Raw genomic sequence first — 19767 nt, 5'->3', positions numbered from 1 at the left:
CTCGTATTAGGAAATAGTTTTACGTCCTTATTAGTCCATTTTCTTGCAATAAAATAAAGTAAATAACTGGTGCCAAATTTGGCTCCACTGGTATAGTCAGTTGAGGACCAGTTTAAAGCCGGCCATTGTGGCCGCGCGGTTCTAGGCGCTTCAGTCTGGGACCACGCGACCGCTACGGTCGCAGGTTCGAATCCTGCCTCGGGCACGGATGTGTGTGATGTCCTTAGGTTAGTTAGGTTTAAGTAGTTCTAAGTTCTAGGGGACTGATGACCTTAGAAGTTAAGTCCCATAGTGCTCAGAGCCATTGGACCATTTTTGAACAAGTTTAGAATACTCGGCACATTCTTCCTGTTTCAGTTATTCTGGGAAATTTCAAAAACTGAGGAGAAAAAATAAAAAAGACTGAAGACATTTGATAATCTCAACGAGTTTTAAAGGAAATGAGGGCAAAGCATGAAAACAGTACTACTCTCAGAAAATGAAGACACCTGGTCGTCTTAGCTTAATGATTAAAAGTAAAATGGGATACTTGAATTGTTGTGCTGTTGGATATTGGTACTGGTGGAGGGGGGAGGGGGAGGGGTGTTTATCGGGGACACCGACGGTAGCAACAAAGACGGGCGTCATTTTTCAGTTCTCACCTAGGCCGGCAAAAACCTAACAACGGTTCTAGCGGAGATGTTACCCAGGAAAAAAGTGACAAACCGTTTAAAAGACAGAAGGGTAGTTTAAGAATTACGTTTGGCAACAGAGAGTCAGTAGCAGAGGCATTCACCATCTGCGAGACTCTTGCGCATAGGTTGCTAGGAGCTTGATGATTGTGGCACCATAAGTGGTTACTTTCTACGACGATGTGATAGCGGGGGAGACGAATACACTAGTGAGGCACTCTGTAAATGAGTCCATAATCCCTCAAAGTTCACAGTGTTCGGTCTAACTCAAAAACAACGCTTCTAATTATTTAATTGTTCTAACTTTACGAAAGGTTTTTCAGACTTTCTTAGCATGTGTCTTCGAATTTCTCTCATTGTAACTGAGCACATTTTCAGTACCTAAATTTGCCGTCAAATATCAAAGTTTTATCCATCTTCCATATTCTGCCAAGCGCATAGCAAATTTAATACCTGTGTTCTTTCAACAGGCTGCAAGCTGGGTGAGGTCTCTCAGTACCTTGTGCCGGAGGGCACTTTCGTCCGCATTCCTGTCGTTCACGAACGGAAAGGGTGCTTGAAAATCTGTCGGTGCTCTTCGCGGGGATCTCTCGAGAGCTGCAGGCCCTTACCCTGCACAGAAATGGAGTCCTGCTGGCTCGGGAACAGGAAGATTGGTGAGTCACTTCACTACACTCCGTAGTCCGAAATTACTTCTCACGTTGTAATAGCATAAATAAACAAACAGCGTGTGGGTGACTTCTTTTACCACCAGCTACCAGTTTCAGTCTGCATTGTAGCTCATCTTCTGGTGTGGCACTGCGAAGTGCATTTTGTCAACTCAGTTTCACTTGACAATCTGCACTTCGTGGCGCCAGACCTGAAGATGACTTGAAACATCTAGTCGGTAATAACAGGAGTGATCCAGACCGTGTTTGTTCATTAATTATAACAACAGAGATGACGCTTTCCTACGACATGGTGTCAATAATGAGAATTATAATATCACTACAACTTGCTAGTGCAAGCACCGCGGCAGAAATACCTTCACCAATACACACTGTGTTTAATACTGACGTACTTCATCTGCTGCACGCCTATTGAGACAAGCAACAACATACATAACTGTGGGCTGCACTGTTCACGGTCTAAGCCACACATACTGCAACGCTAATTCTTGTTAGGTACAGGTTTGGATTTAATATGTAAGTTTCGTCCTGATATGAACAGTTTTGAATAACTGCATAGAACACAGTTCCTGTTCACAAAGACGCGCGGAATAATCGCTATGCAGACGAATGTAGCCTCCATGGCACGGCAATGAAACGAATAAACCATGTGTGGATGAAGATCCTACGTTAAAATTGCAAATATTCTTTACTGATTATCAGTTTGGACCCACTGACGAGCCGTCTTCAGATCAATCTAAAATTCTGTCCAATGTGTGACAATCACTACACATCGTCGTATTCTTCGAGCTAAGTCACCGTAACACGAAAAATCTTGGTTAGTTATGTAAACTGACGAAGTTAATCACCAATCAAATTTAGTTACAATGGCCGTATTACCGTACATGTCAAAAAGCGATCGACAGAAATCACTGGTGCATCGCCCATGAGTAACAGCTGTCACACAGAGATTTCCTTGCCCTGTTATGAATATTATGAATGATATTTCATTTACATTCAATCACTGGCGATGCAACTATCATTCCTGTTGATAGTATGTAGGCAACTGTGGCATTATAGGCAATGCAACAATTGTTGATTAGTGATTATAACGTTGTCAGTTTACATACCCAACTACGATTTTCATTTTAGCGGCGACTTAGCTCTAGGAATACGACGGTGTGTAATGATTGTCACACACTGAACAAAATTTTAGATAGATCTGCAGATGACTCGTCAGTGAGCGGAAACCATTAATCAGTAAAGAAAATTTGCGATCTTGATGTAGGATTTTTATTCACACATGGCTTAAATTGACAGATCGTGTATCACCCCACTGACAATGTCAAAGAATAAAATGAAACGAATGCTCTGCCACGCGTGAAATATCTCATTTACCCCACACTTTTGAGACACTGAAATTTCACACAGTGGTATGAAGTCCGTACTCGCTTATGGCCTAGAACCATCCCAGCATGGTGATTGTTAATCTTCACGACACAACACACATACTCGATATTTACGTAACATGTCACACGCTTATTCCAGACGGAGAATATATATCCAGTTTTACTGTATGGTGCCCATTACCATGTTCTATGGTTTGGCAGCGATTTTTCTGCACATGAAGCACGAGCCGTTAACACATCTGGTCGCTACCACGTCACAACACGCACTACTCTTTTATGATGGAATTGGATTTTCCTGGAGACATAAGAGGCTCAACTTATCTCTTAGCAAACAAATAATCCTGGAGAAATAGGGAGTATCATGACGAATACAAGGACTAACGAACACAAGGCAGTTGCTGCTAGCCTGAATACCGTAACACCTACAATCATCAAAAGGAAACGCAAAACTGATAAAAATTCTCTTAACCCCTTTTTATGAGACAGTCTCCACTCCTTCCGATCTGATCACGTAAGCGTATAAAAGATGTGGAAAGATTCCTAGAGACAGTGTCGACGGCAATTGAGAGATATATGTCATATAAATTTATAAGTGATGGTACTGATCTCCCATGGTACACAAAACTCTTCGGATCGCTGTTGCAGAAGCAACGAAAACAGCATGCCAAACTTAAAAGAACCCAAAATCCCCAAGACTGTCAAAGGGTTGCAGAAATTCGAAATATAGCGCGTACTTCAGTGCGGGATGCTTTTAATAATTTCCACAACGAAATTCTATCTCGAAATCTGGCACAAAACCCAAAGAGATTCTGGTTATACATAAAGCACACCAGTGGCAAGACGCAATCAATACCTTCACTGTTCTATAGCAACGGTGTAGCAAAGTAGCTTAAATCACTTAATAAAGGCAAGGCCTCCGGTCCAGATTGTATACCAGTCAGGTTCCTTTCAGAGTATGCTGATACAATAGCTCAATACTTAGCAATTGTATACAACCGCTCGCTCACAGAAAGCTCTGCACCTAAAGACAGGAAAAGTGCTCAAGTCACACTAATACCCATAAAGGGAAATACGAGTAATGCACTGAATCACAGGCCCATATCACCAACGTCGTTGTGCAATAGGGTTTTGGAACATGTACTGTGTTGGAACATTATGAATCACCTCGAAGAAAACTATTTATTGACACATAGTCAGCCGGATTCAGAAAACATCGTTCATGTGAAAGACAAGTAGCTCTTTATACTCATGAAGTAATGAGTGCTATCGACAGGGGTCGTCAAATTGATTCCATATTTTTAGATTTCCAGAAGGATTTCGACACCGTTCCTCTCAAGCGTCTTCTAACCAAACTGCGTGCCTATGGAATATCGCCTCAGATGAGTGCTGGATTCTTGATTTCCTGTCAGAAAGGTCACAGTTCGAAGTAATAGATGGAAAGTCAGAAGTAATATCCGGCGTTCCTCAAGGAAATGTTATAGGCCCTCTATTGTTCCTGATCTATATTAACGACACATGAGACAATCTGCGTAGCCCTATTAGATTGTTTGCAGATGATGCTGTCATTTACTGTCTTGTAAAGTCTTCAGATGACGAAAAGGAATTGCACGATGATTTAGATAAGATATCTGTATGATGCTAAAAGTGGCAATTGACCCTGAATAAAGAAAAGTGTGAAGTTATTCACATGAGTACCAAAACAAATACACTCATTTCGATTACGCAATAAGTCACAAAAATATTAGGGCTGTAAATTCAACTAAATACTTAGGGATTACAATTACAAATAACCTAAATTGGAACGACCACACAGATAATGTTGTGGGCAGAGCAAACCAAAGACTGCGATTCATTGGCAGAATGCTTAGAAGGTGCAACAGATCTACTAAAGACACTACTTACACCAAGCTTGTCCGCCCTATTCTGGAGTATTGCTGTGCCGTGTGGGATCCGCATCAGGTAGAGATGACGGATGACATCGAAAAAGTTCAATGAAGGCCGTCTCGTTTTGTGCTGTCGTGAAATAGGGGAGATAGTGCCACAGACATGATATATGAATTGAAGTGGCAATCATTAAAACAAAGAAGTTTCATATTGCGACGGGATCTTCTCATGAAATTTCAATCACCAGTTTTCTCCTCCGATTGCGAAAACATTCTGTTGGCACCCACTTACATAGGGGGAAATGATCATCATTATAAAATAAGAGAAATCAGGGCTCGCACAGAAAAAGTAAGTGGTCGTTATTCCCGCGAGGCGTTCGAGAGTGGACCAGTAGAGAGACAGCTTGAAGGTGGTTCATTGAACCGTCTGCCAGGAACTTTATTGTGAATAGCAGAGTAACCATGTAGATGTAGAGCTTAGCACATTTTCCTAGCAAGCAGAAGACCCGGTTTTAAGTCCCAGCTATGGCACAAATTTCATTTCATTGCTTCATCTTCTATACTCACTATTTTATAATTGTAAATGCTGCCTTCAACAGTTGCATTCGCGCTACCAATATACGCAGTGGCAGCCATATACGAGGGCAGTTCAATAAGTAATGCAACACATTTTTTTTTCTCGGCCAATTTTGGTTGAAAATTCTTGTGGAATATTTTCAAACATTCCCGCTTCGTCTCGTATAGTTTCATTGACATCCGACAGGTGGCAGCGCTGTACGGAGCTGTTAAAATAGCGTCTGTAACGGATGTGCGTTGCAAACAACGGGCTGTGATCGAGCTTCTTTTGGCGGAAAACCAGGGCATCTCAGATATTCATAGGCGCTTGCAGAATGTCTACGGTGATCTGGCAGTGCACAAAAGCACGGTGAGTCGTTGGGCAAAGCGTGTGTCATCATCGCCGCAAGGTCAAGCAAGACTGTCTGATCTCCCGCGTGCGGGCCGGCCGTGCACAGCTGTGACTCCTGCAATGGCGGAGCGTGCGAACACACTCGTTCCAGATGATCGACGGATCACCATCAAACAAATCAGTGCTCAACTTGACATCTCTGTTGGTAGTGCTGTCACAATTGTTCACCAGTTGGGATATTCAAAGGTTTGTTCCCGCTGGGTCCCTCGTTGTCTAACCGAACACCATAAAGAGCAAAGGAGAACCATCTGTGCGGAATTGCTTGCTCGTCATGTGGCTGAGGGTGACAATTTCTTGTCAAAGATTGTTACAGGCGATGAAACATGGGTTTATCACTTCGAACCTGAAACAAAACGGCAATCAATGGAGTGGCGCCACACGCACTCCCCTACCAAGAAAAAGTTTAAAGCCATACCCTCAGCCGGTAAAGTCATGGTTACAGTCTTCTGGGACGCAGAGGGGGTTATTCTGTTCGATGTCCTTCCCCATGGTCAAACGATCAACTCTGAAGTGTATTGTGCTACTCTTCAGAAATTGAAGAAACGACTTCAGCGTGTTCGTAGGCACAAAAATCTGAACGAACTTCTCCTTCTTCATGACAACGCAAGACCTCACACAAGTCTTCACACCAGAGAGGAGCTCACAAAACTTCAGTGGACTGTTCTTCCTCATGCACCCTACAGCCCCGATCTCGCACCGTCGGATTTCCATATGTTTGGCCCAATGAAGGACGCAATCCGTGGGAGGCACTACGCGGATGATGAAGAAGTTATTGATGCAGTACGACGTTGGCTCCGACATCGACCAGTGGAATGGTACCGTGCAGGCATACAGGCCCTCATTTCAAGGTGGCGTAAGGCCGTAGCATTGAATGGAGATTACGTTGAAAAATAGAGTTGTGTAGCTAAAATATTGGGGAATAACCCGGTGTATTTCAATGCTGAATAAAACAACCCCTGTTTCAGAAAAAAAATGTGTTGCATTACTTATTGAACTGCCCTCGTATAACTGTACACTTCCCCTAGCAATAAGGCTGCTATGTTCAAATATTGCTGGAGTTCACATAAGTCAGTGAACACGTATTCCTTTCATCTGTTCTAATCCGAAATCTGTTTACAGAACACAACACGCAGTTCCAGATTGAGTGTAACACGTGCAGTTGCTTCGCCGGAGAAATAACGTGCAGCAAGAAGCAGTGCGAGATTTCGGCGCTGGGAGACCCTGACCCCGCCTACACGAGTCTCCCCTGCAACTGCCCTCCGCACTATGTACCTGTCTGCGCCCGCAACGGGAACACGTATCCGAGTGCCTGTCTTGCAAAGTAAGGAGACGTTCAGCTTGGCAGTGCTTTTGTATGTGCGGGGAGATGGCGTTTCATATGCAAGGGATCTCGTTTATCGGCGTTCCGCAAGTCAACTGTGCTTTCTTTTGTATACCAGGTGTGCTGGTCTCACTGACGCAGAGTTTGAATTCGGTCCGTGCTCTGCTAAGGATCCGTGTGCCAGCCACACGTGTTCCAGGGGGCAGCAGTGTATTCCAGACAGGAAAGTGTGTCTGTCCATGATGCACAAGTCATGCAAGCAGTACAAGTGTGGTAAGGCTCATACATACTCATAATTCCGACTGTAATTGTTAGAGTAATACAATAAACTTGAAATTTCATCGAAACAATGTGATACATGTTTATTTATTCATTTGACAGTTGAAACGACAGAACAATGCACGAATTTGCCTTACGACCCTGTGTGTGACACAGAGGGCCAGGAGCACCACAACATGTGCGCCCTGGTACGTTCCTGGAGAAGATTTGCGTACAGTGGTCCTTGCCGAGTAAGTATAAACTGCCTTGCAAATCATTTATACCAAGAATCTACACATTCTTATTTTCTACTGTAGAGCAGATACTGCTGTTGTTGTTGTTCTGGTCTTTACTCTTGGAACTCGTTTGATGCAGCTCTCCATGCTACTCTATCCTGTGCAAGCTTCTTCATCTCCCAGTACCTACTGCAACCTACATCCTTCTGAATTTACTTAGTGTATTCATCTTCTGGTCTCCCTCTAAGATTATTACCCTCCACGCTGCCCTCCAATACTAAATTGGTGATCCCTTGATTCCTCAGAACATGTCCTATCAACCGATCCCTTCTTGTAGTCAAGTTGTGCCACAAACTCCTCTTCTCCCCAATTCTATTCAATACCTCAATAGTTATGTGATCTACCCATCTAATCTTCAGCATTCTTCTGCAGCACCACATTTCGAAAGCTTCTATTCCCTCCTTGTGGAAACTATTTATCGTCTATATTTCACTTCCACACATGGCCACACTCCCTACAAATACTTTCAGAAACGACCTCCTGACACTTTAATCTATACTCGATGTTAACAAATGTCTCTCCTTCAGAAACACTTTCCCTGCCATTGCCAGTATACATTTTATATCCTCTCTACTTCGACCATCATTAGTTATTTTGCTCGCCAAATAGCAAAACTCCTTTACTACTTTAAGCGTCTCATTTCCTAATCTAATTCCCTCGGCATCACCCGACTTTATTTGACTACATTCCATTATCCTCGTTTTGCTTTTGTTGATGTCCATCTTATATCCTCCTTTCAAGACACTGCCCATTCCGTTCAACTGCTCTTCCAAGCAGATGCTAAGAAAAAGTATTTAGAATTAAATATGGTACGAACGACTACATTTCCCCCAGATAATTAATCAATTTGCATTACGTACATGATAGGAAAAAGGCATTTTTCTAAACCTCTTTCTTTTAAGAAACGTTAGACACATTAAAATCATGCTGACACCATAGGAAACAAGACTAACTTAAAAACTTAAATCGGCTATTAGAACACGAGGCTAATTACTGCGAATACTATGTTTAACTTAAGAACGAAGGTACGTGTTTGTAATCAGTGTTATTACTACCACTTACACGCAAATTAACAACTAAAAAGGTTTTTTGCCTGGTAACACGGAATTTATGCTGTTTATTTTTTTACTCGAAGGATGCATAAAGTTTTGTGGAAGTCAGTCTTTTTCTCTTTCACTAGGAGCAAAACATTGTTAGTACCATGTTACCAAGCACGAAATGGAGGAAGGCGTTTAGTGCAGAGATTGGGAGCTGACCTTACCATAAAAAAAAGTATTGGAAGTGATCACGTTCATAAAAACGTATGTTGGAATATGTGTACGGAGAGCTTTAAAGTGGAACGATCACGTAACGTTAAACGCAGGCAAAGCAGATAGATGCCAGACTGGAAGAATCCTCAGGGAGTGTAGTCCACCGACGAAGGAGGTACCTTACATAAAACTCTAATGTTGCTCGTCAGTCTAGCATCATTATCAAACAGGGCATATAGAGATAGATGAGATACACAGCGCGGGTCGTGACAGGTTCATTTAGAAAGCGCAAAACAGTCTTGGAGATGATCAGATGGCTTGGTTTCTTGTTTAAGTTCAGAGAGCGTACGTTCCTGGAAGAGTACTTAAATGTGATTTGTAGAGTATCCATGTAAATGTAGATGTAGATTCTCCATTTTAGCTTGACGGCTCTGATAGTAGCAGATAACAGGCAATTTTAGAAATAATAATAAAATGATTATAGTAACTGCTGTACTGAATCGCCAGAGAACGTTTTATGACAGTTCTGGTGAAGTCAAAGATAATGCACAGTTCGTAAACCCTCTCCAGGACAGCAACCGGCCTTTCTCTCATTGTGCCCAATGCAAAGAGATGAATGTAGAACTGATTTGAATTTTGAAACATAAATGAAATTCTACCTGCTGTTCAAAATATTGGGAGAGGTGAAGTCAAAAACTTATTAACTTTCGAAACTACCAATAACTCAGTGAAATGAGATGATTCATTCTCATGTTCCGTTCTATATATTTTGAAGCAAAAAGTAACAGCTTTTTTAAGACTGGTAAATCGAGTTTCAACTGTATAATTATCTAAAAGTGTTTTATGTTGTGTATGATCATAAAATAAAAAGTGACAACTTTTTGAAGACTAATGAATGGAAACTTAAAAATATATATTTTATGTTCTGTTTTAAACGTATTGTTTTAATTGGTATGACTCAAAAGAATGAAGCTTTATATTCCATAGTGGTTTGATGTGTGAATATATTGCCGAGCAGTTCCATGGGTTCGAATGTTTGTTCATATATCTAAGACAGTAAGTGTATCCAAAGGCTAAGAAATTTGGAAATTTTCGATTCGATAAAGAAGTGTTTCACTGAAGTTTCGAAAACTCAAGATTGGTTTTATAACGCTACTGCATTGCAGCACAGTTAATTCTTACTTACTGCTTTGTGTCGTTTTAGTTGTCTTCAGCTGCTGAGGTGAAAATATCCTAGTATTGTTGATATTTCCATTAATATTTCACATGTAGCCTCTTTGCAATAGTTTCGTAAATGCTAAGTTTGTGTGTTGATCTTAGGTCGATTCTTTTCAGTTTAGGTGCAAGTGCTACGTTACGTTAGGTCTGACGGTTATCACATTTATACATTTCATGGAATCAAATTTTTTTGCTGGTGGTGTGTCATTTACGGATTCTGTAGGTCATAGAAACGTAGAATGTGAATATAATGCCTAATGCTAGCATATTTTTTCGTATTAGATTGTAATATGTTGGTTGGTTGGTTTGGAGAGTAAAAGGGACTAAACTACAGGGTCATCAGTCTTGTAATAAGTCGTGATAGTACAATTTAGTTAGTTTTGGTGATAATAGTGGCTAATATGTGTAAACTCTTACGCTAAATCCAGTTTACTATACAACATCATTATAAGCAAATATTTAAATCTGCTAGTGACTTATATGCTTATTCAATCTTCATCACATTGCAAAATATTCATCATTTTGCATCCAGTTACGTCATACGGCTTTCTGTGTTTTGGTCTCTTTTTAATTCACTCAAGGTAAGTCATCCACATGTCTATCTTCTATCAGTTCGTGCTGTCACATACCTTATCCACATCCATTCCAATTAATTCATGTCATTTCTCTTCCCAATTTAGTCGACTTCCTGTGTCTCCTCGTTATATTGATGTATTCCATATTCATTTGGGAAATGTTCAACTTCTGGATGATAAGCGCATTTAAATCTCATGTCTGAGTACTTTAGATTAAAATACAGGTTGCATGTGTTTCACACACTTTTCATTTTTTTAATATGTAAAAAATAGCTTTATTTTCATTTCACTATTAGATGACCTATTCAGAGAACAGAACTTCGTTTCGTGTGTATTATGTAACGTTATAGAAGTTCTCAAAAATCGATTGGTGATGAGCTGAAACTTAGTATGCATTATGAATAATTAAAATGGAGGGAGAAATGGAAATAGCGTTACATTCAATATGTGTTAAACGTTCCTTTCGCACTCGCGGCTTTGCGCAGATCCCACGAGCGCGTACTAAAATGCAGCGAGTGAGAGAAATTACGCAAGGTATTGCTTCGCAGATTTACTAGAAAACTGTTTTTGGTGGACCTGGATTAATTTTCTGCACCGCTACACTATTATGACAAGTCAAAACAAGTTGGACCGCACTCACGTTTACCCATCACACCGTTAAGATCAACAATACTCCAAACCCAAGAATAAAAGCCCTGTTGATTCCGAAATTCAACAGCTGGACTGGAAAATGGACTTCACCACCTATTCATACACCACGTCTAGCTGGCTTATAGTTAACTAATCACCGATAATTTCGACGAAGCCAAAACTGGATAACAGGTTAAAGTCAATACGAAACAAGTCACACAAAGACATTGCACTAGAATTTTTCAAAGAAAAAAATATAATTTATCGGTTTCAATTAAAACTCGCCATCACTTTTATTAAACGCCACCTCCAGTTAGATGATGGCTCCACGTTTTGATACAATGCCTCTTCCTAAGGAGGATGTTTATGCTCAGCAAAACGACAACGCCACTTGTAAAACTGGACAATGACTAACGAGAAGCCCGCACTCACTAACTGGAATGTCTTCTAGAATTCTTGTAGGCTTTCTGTATTGAATAAGTAACTTCGCTGATCACACATAGTCATTAATTCCCGACTGGTGGGATGTTATTAAACGCTTCCAAATAACTTCCTTCTCCGAGAGCATTTACGAGTTGCCTCCTACATTTGTGAGCTACTTACAACTCCTCAAAAATGGTTAAACTTCCTCGGTCATTGCCTGTTCCCCATAACAGTACTCCTCTACAAAGTGATGACGCCCAGGGAGCTGATGCGCATTTCTTTCCAAGAAGTGTTGGAGAACACCTGCCTTCACAGAAACGTCATAAGCACGATTTGAGTCAAACCACTTAGATGGGCTGTGTCAAGTCCAAACCGTCATCTCCAGGCTAGACGAAGGCCCCTTCCACTGTCAACTGAAAATTGGCTCTGGAGTCCAGAATAATCAAGAAGACTAGCTCATAGGCGCCGTCGGAAATGATACGAGGTGGGTGAGAAAAATAATGCGACTGATTTTTCATCCACCCAAAGTACTTCCCTTCAAAGTACTTCCCTTCAGCAGCTATACCCTCTCGGAGTCGTAGCTCCTAGTGGTGGTAGCATCTTTAACATGTTGGTCACATTCTTTTGAATATTCTCCAGAGTCCCATAATGAAATTTTCCAATTTCGGGGAAAGAAAAAGTCACAGGTGAATATGGGGCTGTTTTAACAGGAACGCCTTTTGAGGAATAAAATTCAGAGATGAAAGTCGCCGGGTGACACGGGGCGTTGTCACGAAGCAGCATCCACATGTCTGCAGTGACTGTTCTCACTCGATTCACACTATTCTGCAGCCTTTCAAAGACACCTTTGTACAACTATTGGATGACAGGTGGAGCCACGATCAAGATGTGTAGTCATATAGACTGAACTTAATTATAACGACACATGTTCCAGTCTAACTCAGGCATGTACAACCATTACCCCGCTTGGCTGTATATGCATGAGCTAGATTTATTACGTTTCGTTATAATTACGTTCAGTCTACATGACTATTTATAACGCAATGATGATAGCTGCATTCTCAGTTGAAATCTAAATCTGCAGTGCAATAAAGAAACACATGACCTTACGACGATGCTGACCTCCTTTCTGTCTTGGATTACATTACGGTCGTAGGGCATCATCTTTCCCATGGAATCGAGCAAGACATGGTTGTCAGTTTGTCATGAAGGAGCAAATTGTTTATGCACTGTACCCCTACTGTTAAAAAAGCAAATCAGCATTGTTTCGATCTTCGATTTGCTCTTTCGAGATTTTTTCGGTCGAGAAGATGTCTTAGTGTGCTATTCGTCACTTTGCCGCTTTGTCTCAGGAACGAACGCAGAATTATAGGATTCTTCACGTATGATCACACGAGTGGTCACTGGCAGTGCTCTCAAGAAGATCAACGCACAACTTTCTTCGATTGTTCTTCTGCTCAGTTGTGCGGTTTTTGGTACCATTTTGGTACAAACCCTTCGCAAGTGTAAATTTTCAGTCAAAATTTAATGTCTGGTGAAAATGTTTAAATTTAATAGTCACCCATCATCCTTATCGTTAAACGTCGCAATGATCTCGCAAGCGCACGCACAAGTTCGACATTTTCGTCGGTTTTTTAACGTCTCCCTGAGCGACAGTCATCTTCAACTTGTTCCCGGCCTGCCAAAAGTGATTTGTGCCAGTGTGAAACTTTTTCTCTTAATAAGGAATGTCCTCAATCTGTCTGTTTCACCTATTCAAATGTCACATTTGCCGATTCTCCCAGTTAATAAAAAACCTAATAGCATAACGTAGCTCTAAATTCTGCTGTTCCATTTCCGCAAAACACAAGAAACACACAAGTTACTGATGGCGCTCTCAAAAATCACACGATGGCTGTAAGGAGCTAAGACTCGGACTGAGCATCTGGAAGGGATGAACTGGTCTACACAATTAGAAAACAGCGTCGCCAGATAGCTCGCATCATTGTCAGTCACATTACCTTTCCCACACATCTCGTATGTACAGGATACTGATGATCTGAAACTTAACATGGGTCATAATTTATTAAAATACACTACTGGCAATTAAAACTCAACCATCAAGTAGAAATGCAGATGATAGACGGTGATTCACTGGACAAATATATTATACTAGAACTGACACGTGATTACATTTTCACGTAGTTTTGGGGCATAGATCATGAGAAATCAGTACCCAGAACAACCACCTCTGGCCGTAATAAGGGCCTTGATACGCCTGGGCATTGAGTCACACAGAGGTTGGATGGAGTGCACAGGTACAGCTGCCCATGCAACTTCAACACGATACCACAGTTCATCAAGAGTATTGACTGGCGTATTGACCAGACGTTTTCAGTTGGTGACAGATCTGGAGAATGTGCTGGCCACGGCAGCAGTCGTACTTTTTCTGTATCCAGAGAGGCCCAGACAGGATCTGCAACATGCGGTCGTGCATTCTCCTGCTGAAATGTAGGGTTTCGCAGGAATCGAATGAAGGATAGAGCCACGGGTCGTAACAGATCTGAAATGTAACGTCCACTGTTCAAAGTGCCGTCAGTGCGAACAAGAGGTCACCGAGACGTGTAACCAATGGCACCCCATATCATCATCCCGGACGATACGCCAGTATGGCGATGACGAATACACGCTTCCAATGTGCGTTCACCGCGATGTCGCCAAACACGGATGCGGCCATCATGATGCTGTAAACAGAACCTGGATTCATCCAAAAAAATGACGTTTTGCCATTCGTGCACCCAGGTTCGTCGTTGAGTACACCATCACAGACGCTCCTGTCTGTGATGCAGTGCGAAGGGTAACCTTAGCCATGGTCTCCGAGCTGATAGTCCATGCTGGTGGAAACGTCGTCGAACTGTTCGTGCAGATAATTGTTGTCTTGTAAACGCCCCCATCTGTTGACTCAGGGATCGAGACGTGGCTGCACGATCCGTTACAGCCATGCGTATAAGATGCCTGTCATCTCGACTGCTAGTGATACGAGGCCGTTGGGATCCAGCACGGCGTTCCGTATTACCCTCCTGAACCAACCGATTCCATATTCTGCCAACAGTCATTGGATCTCGACCAACGCGGGCAGCAATGTCGCGATACGATAGACCGCAATCGCGATAGGCTACAATCCGACCTTTATCAAAGTCGGAAACGTGATGGTATGCATTTCTCCTCCTTACACAAGGCAACACGACAACGTTTCACCAGGCAACGCCGGTCAACTGCTGTTTGTGTACGAGATATCGGTTGCAAACTTTCCTCATGTCAGCGCGTTGTAGGTGTCGCCACCGGCGGCAACCTCGTGTGAATGCTCTGAAAGGCTAATCATTTCCATATCACAGCATCTTTTTCCTGTCGGTTAAATTCCGCGTCTGTAGCACGTCATCTTCGCGGTGTAGTAATTTTAATGGCCAGTAGTGTAATATAATATTAAGGGGCTCCGGAAAGGCTCAAAATCATCAAAAGTTCAATTTTTCCTTTTTTGCGTTTTCTGAATCTGCAGACTATTACCTTTTAATAGATATATAATTTATTCAATTTCGAAGACTACAACTATTTTTAAATTTTTTTTGAAATGTGTTCTACATGGGCGTGACCCACTGTGGCGCTGTTAAACTGCTGTCAAATGGTGTTATTATTAACGTCCGTGTTCATCAGGTACATTTTAGTGATGTGAGATAAAGTATGTGTTGTGGCTAACCTAGTTTCAGAGGCTTAGCAGCACCTGAACTGTTGAAAAAGTGTATTCACGGAAAAACTCAAAACCCCAATGAAAGTGTAAATAGCGTTATATGGTCGAGAATCCCCAAGACTGTATTTGTTGGAATAGAAACACTTCACTTTGGTGTGTATGATGCTGTTGCGACTTTCAATTATGGCAACATTGTAAGGTGCAAGGTATTTAGAAAAATGGGAATGAAGATAGGTTCTAACATGGTACGAGCGATGCTTGCTTTAGACAAGGAACGCCTTCGGGCTGCAGACAGGGCTGTAAAGAGTCTAGAAATACAAGCAAGAGTAAACAGGAGGAGGAACAAGAGGAAGCTGGAGGAGGAGTTTGCAGAGGATGAAGATAATCCATCCTATGGACCTGGAATGCACTAAAAAGTAATCCAATCTTTGTCGCTCGATTCCTAAAACTTTTATTTTCTCATACTAATTACATTTTTTGTAAGGATCTTCCAAACATATTTGTTTCAAACTTTCAGTAAATGTTACACAGTACCTTCTGCATAATTTAACACAGCCTTTTTCCAAAAAACTGTATATTTTTGAATGTATAAATAAAAAATTGCAAAAAAAATGTTGTGAATTTTCATTACAATTGAAAAAAAAAATCATCTTTAATAACTGAACTAAAATTTTGTAAAATTCTTGTGTTAAGTTGTAGCCCATATTCCAATAAATAATCTGTAAAAAGTTCAACTTCCTACCTCTAATACTTTGTGAGGAAAGATGTAATTTATAAGCGTTATTTTAACATTGCAAGTATAGGGCGTTCCGGAGCCCCTTTAGTGTGTATGAAGTACTTGTACCAGATAAGAAAGCCATTTAAACACATTACAGTCCTAATAGCACCTGCAGTCGGCCCGTCACTGCTGTCGTGCCTGGGTAACGGCAGTGCGGCTTGTTGCAGACGAACTGTGATAACAACGGCACGGTGTGCGGCGCCGACGGCGTGACGTACCGGTCGGAGTGCGCTGCGCACGCGGCGCAGGTGCCGGTGGACTACGCCGGGCCGTGCACCGCCGTGGGCCAGATCGGGTCGCGGCCCGCGCCGCAGTGCGACGCCGTGGGGGTGCGCTGCCCGCCGCTCGCCGCCGCCGCCTGCCTCGCCGTCACTCCTCCGGGCGCGTGCTGCCCGCGCTGCGCCGGCGCCGTCCGCTTCCTCTACAGCCAGAAGCAGGTGCGCGGCGCGCGTCGCAGCGACTTTACTCGGAACGAACGAGGCACCAGACACGCAGGGAATTCCAATTACTTCATACCGGGAGGTTATACGAGGAATTAAACTTCCCCTATTTAACACGTTATAACACAGAAACTAATTACCGTGGGAGTACAAAACTCCGTAGCATTAATGTCAAGGAACGGGGAAGAGAAATAATGCAGAATCAATTCAAGTGAGACGCTTTTAATGTGCTGCTACGGTACATTGTACTATTACGTACCGCTACCATTACTTCTGCAAAAGGGGCTCAATACGAGGTGCATTCAAGTTCTAAGGCCTCCGATTTTTTTTCTCCGGACTGGAAAGAGATAAAAACATGCGCATTGTTTTAAAATGAGGCCGCGTTCATTGTCAATACGTCCCAGAGATGGCAGCACCGTATGGCAGATGGAATTTTACCGCCAGCGGCGAGAATGAGAACTGTTTTAAATACTTAAAATGGCGACGTTTTCCTTACTTGAACAGCGTGCAATCATTCGTTTTCTGAATTTGCGTGGTGTGAAACCAACTGAAATTCATCGACAGTTGAAGGAGACATGTGGTGATGGCGTTATGGATGTGTCGAAAGTGCGTTCGTGGGTGCGACAGTTTAATGAAGGCAGAACATCGTGTGACAACAAACCGAAACAACCTCGGGCTCACACAAGCCGGTCTGACGACGTGATCGAGAAAGTGGAGAGAATAGTTTTGGGGGATCGCCGAATGACTGTTGAACAGATCGCCTCCAGAGTTGGCATTTCTGTGGGTTCTGTGCACACGATCCTGCATGACGACCTGAAAATGCGAAAAGTGTCATCCAGGTGAGTGCCACGAATGCTGACGGACGACCACATTGCTGCCCGTGTGGCATGCTGCCAAGCAATGTTGACGCGCAACAACAGCACGAATGGGACTTTCTTTTCGTCGGTTGTGACAATGGATGTGACGTGGATGCCATTTTGCAATCCAGAAACAAAGCGCCAGTCAGCTCAATGGAAGCACACAGATTCACCGCCACCAAAAAAATTTCGGGTAACCGCCAGTGCTGAAAAAATGATGGTGGCCATGTTCTGGGACAGCGAGGGCGTGATCCTTACCCATTGCGTTCCAAAGGGCACTACGGTAACAGGTGCATCCTACGAAAATGTTTTGAAGAACAAATTCCTTCCTGCACTGCAACAAAAACGTCCGGGAAGGGCTGTGCGTGTGCTGTTTTACCAAGACAACGCACCCACACATCGAGCTAACGTTACGCAACAGTTTCTTCGTGATAACAACTTTGAAGTGATTCCTAATGCTCCCTACTCACCTGACCTGGCTCCTAGTGACTTTTGGCTTTTTCCAACAATGAAAGACACTCTCCGTGGCCGCACATTCACCAGCCGTGCTGCTATTGCCTCAGCGATTTTCCAGTAGTCAAAACAGACTCCTAAAGAAGCCTTCGCCGCTGCCATGGAATCATGGCGTCAGCGTTGTGGAAAATGTGTACGTCTGCAGGGGGATTACGTCGAGAAGTAACGCCAGTTTAATCGATTTCGGGTGAGTAGTTAATTAGAAAAAAAATTCGGAGGCCTTAGAACTTGAATGCACCTCGTATGGGGCCCATCAGTGTCCAGAAGAGCCCGAAAGCGCAGCAGAACTAAGTATGTCCGTAGGTACGCTGGCAACCTCTTTTGATATCCTGCGCTTCAGATCAGCTCATGTGTGAGTGTTCCCCTAGTAAACCGTGTCCTTCAGGTAGCGCCACAACCAGAAATCACAAGGACTGAGAGCAGGCTGATCGTGCCGGCGAAGCATTTGCAAACGATCGTTTCGGAGAAGCAGGTGAACTTCACGAGCGATGTGCTGTGGTTCGCCATCTTGCATGAAAACTGTTGACTTCTAAGCGTCTCTCCCCTTGCGGCGGCGCGGTTCTTTCCGTCCCATTGCGACGGACCTGCACCTACCTGTGAACATTGTCTCAGCAGATCATCAGCAGGAAAGCCGAGTGAAACCTACTGTACTTCGACGTGAACCAGGCTGCAGTTTAAGTCACTAATCTACGTTTCGGGAGAAACACGAAATGAACGTTTGGAAACTTTGTCCTCAATTAATATATTCTGAAACCGGCACGGTACCTTCCGTCCCTTTACGACGGACCTGCACCTGCCTGTGAACATTGTCTCAGCAGATCATAAGCAGGAAAGCCGAGTGAAACCTACTGTACTTCGACGTGAACCAGGCTGCAATTAAAGTCACTAATCTACGTGTCGGGAGAAAGTTTTCACACGAAATGAAAGTTGTAAATTTTGTCCTTGATTAATATATTCCGAAACCAAGGTGAACAAGTATCACTGCCAAGCCCGTGCTGGTTTTAACACAGTCACTCATAATCCCTTTCACTCACGTTAGCAATTTTATGGTGTTGCATTTCCCGAAAACGTAATAGCTACAAAAATACTGATTGTTTTAATTAAGAATGCTCGCCAAATATTAAGTCTGTCGGTACCAAATGCAGTCACAGTTTTTAGCCACCGACCTGCTCAATACGTCACGCGGAATTTATGTGTTTTCTCGTCAAAAAATTCACTTAAAAAATCCGGAATTACTACACACCCATCGGAATAATTATGCCGTCACTTTACAACACTTTCGATGTATGAAACACTGCTAGATCAGGCAACTTATCGTTTTCCTCCGAACTACTACTACACATGTCCGAAGTGTTTCATGGCTAGGCTCCCACTCTTCTCTACTCTCTAGAATACTCTCAGTCCTCTCTACCAGCAGAGAAGGTGCGCGAAGAATATTGCTTTACCATTGGTCAGTTTACTCAACAGCCAATAGCCAAACAACATTCTCCCGCGTCATCGATAACCAATCGCAAAATAGTAAACCTAACTACTCCACTTTTTACCGACGTAATTATCTAATATGCTGTAGACTTGCGTATGCATGTAGTTATTTACTATTGTTACTAATACCAGAATTAACTTTCCCTTTATCATAAACTTACTTTACAAATCTATTCTACAAAAATCCCCTTTGTCCATATCCATACTTCTTCGAAATGTTCCTACACTAAATCCTACTACATAACTCGTTAAAGAATTATCTTCATATTAACCTTAAACCACACTCACGCATTATTCATATTGCTAAGCACATTTATAACATTTTACCTACACAAAAAGAAATAATAACAATTTATGAAAATACTAGAACAGTATATGGAAAACATTCTATTACTTTAGTGCACTCTAGTGGGCACAATCGAAAC

At 42.5% G+C, this 19767-nt stretch overlaps 1 protein-coding gene across 1 annotated transcript in view; it reads left to right on the top strand.

Annotated features, from left to right (window-relative positions):
• LOC126163117 (reversion-inducing cysteine-rich protein with Kazal motifs) overlaps positions 1–19767 on the top strand; it is a gene marked incomplete at its 3' end in the record, with an annotated part of 348934 nt that overhangs the window by 313852 nt on the left and 15315 nt on the right. The window contains exons 11-15 of the mRNA XM_049920040.1: positions 1142–1327; positions 6697–6898; positions 7017–7171; positions 7280–7407; positions 16218–16487. Coding sequence (XP_049775997.1) covers positions 1142–1327; positions 6697–6898; positions 7017–7171; positions 7280–7407; positions 16218–16487 — 941 coding nt within the window. The remainder of the gene's footprint in view (positions 1–1141; positions 1328–6696; positions 6899–7016; positions 7172–7279; positions 7408–16217; positions 16488–19767) is intronic.

The sequence above is a fragment of the Schistocerca cancellata genome, chromosome 2 (assembly GCF_023864275.1).
Source record: "Schistocerca cancellata isolate TAMUIC-IGC-003103 chromosome 2, iqSchCanc2.1, whole genome shotgun sequence".
In the NCBI taxonomy this organism is placed as follows: domain Eukaryota; kingdom Metazoa; phylum Arthropoda; class Insecta; order Orthoptera; family Acrididae; genus Schistocerca; species Schistocerca cancellata.
This window is presented reverse-complemented; position numbering and strand designations above follow the sequence as displayed.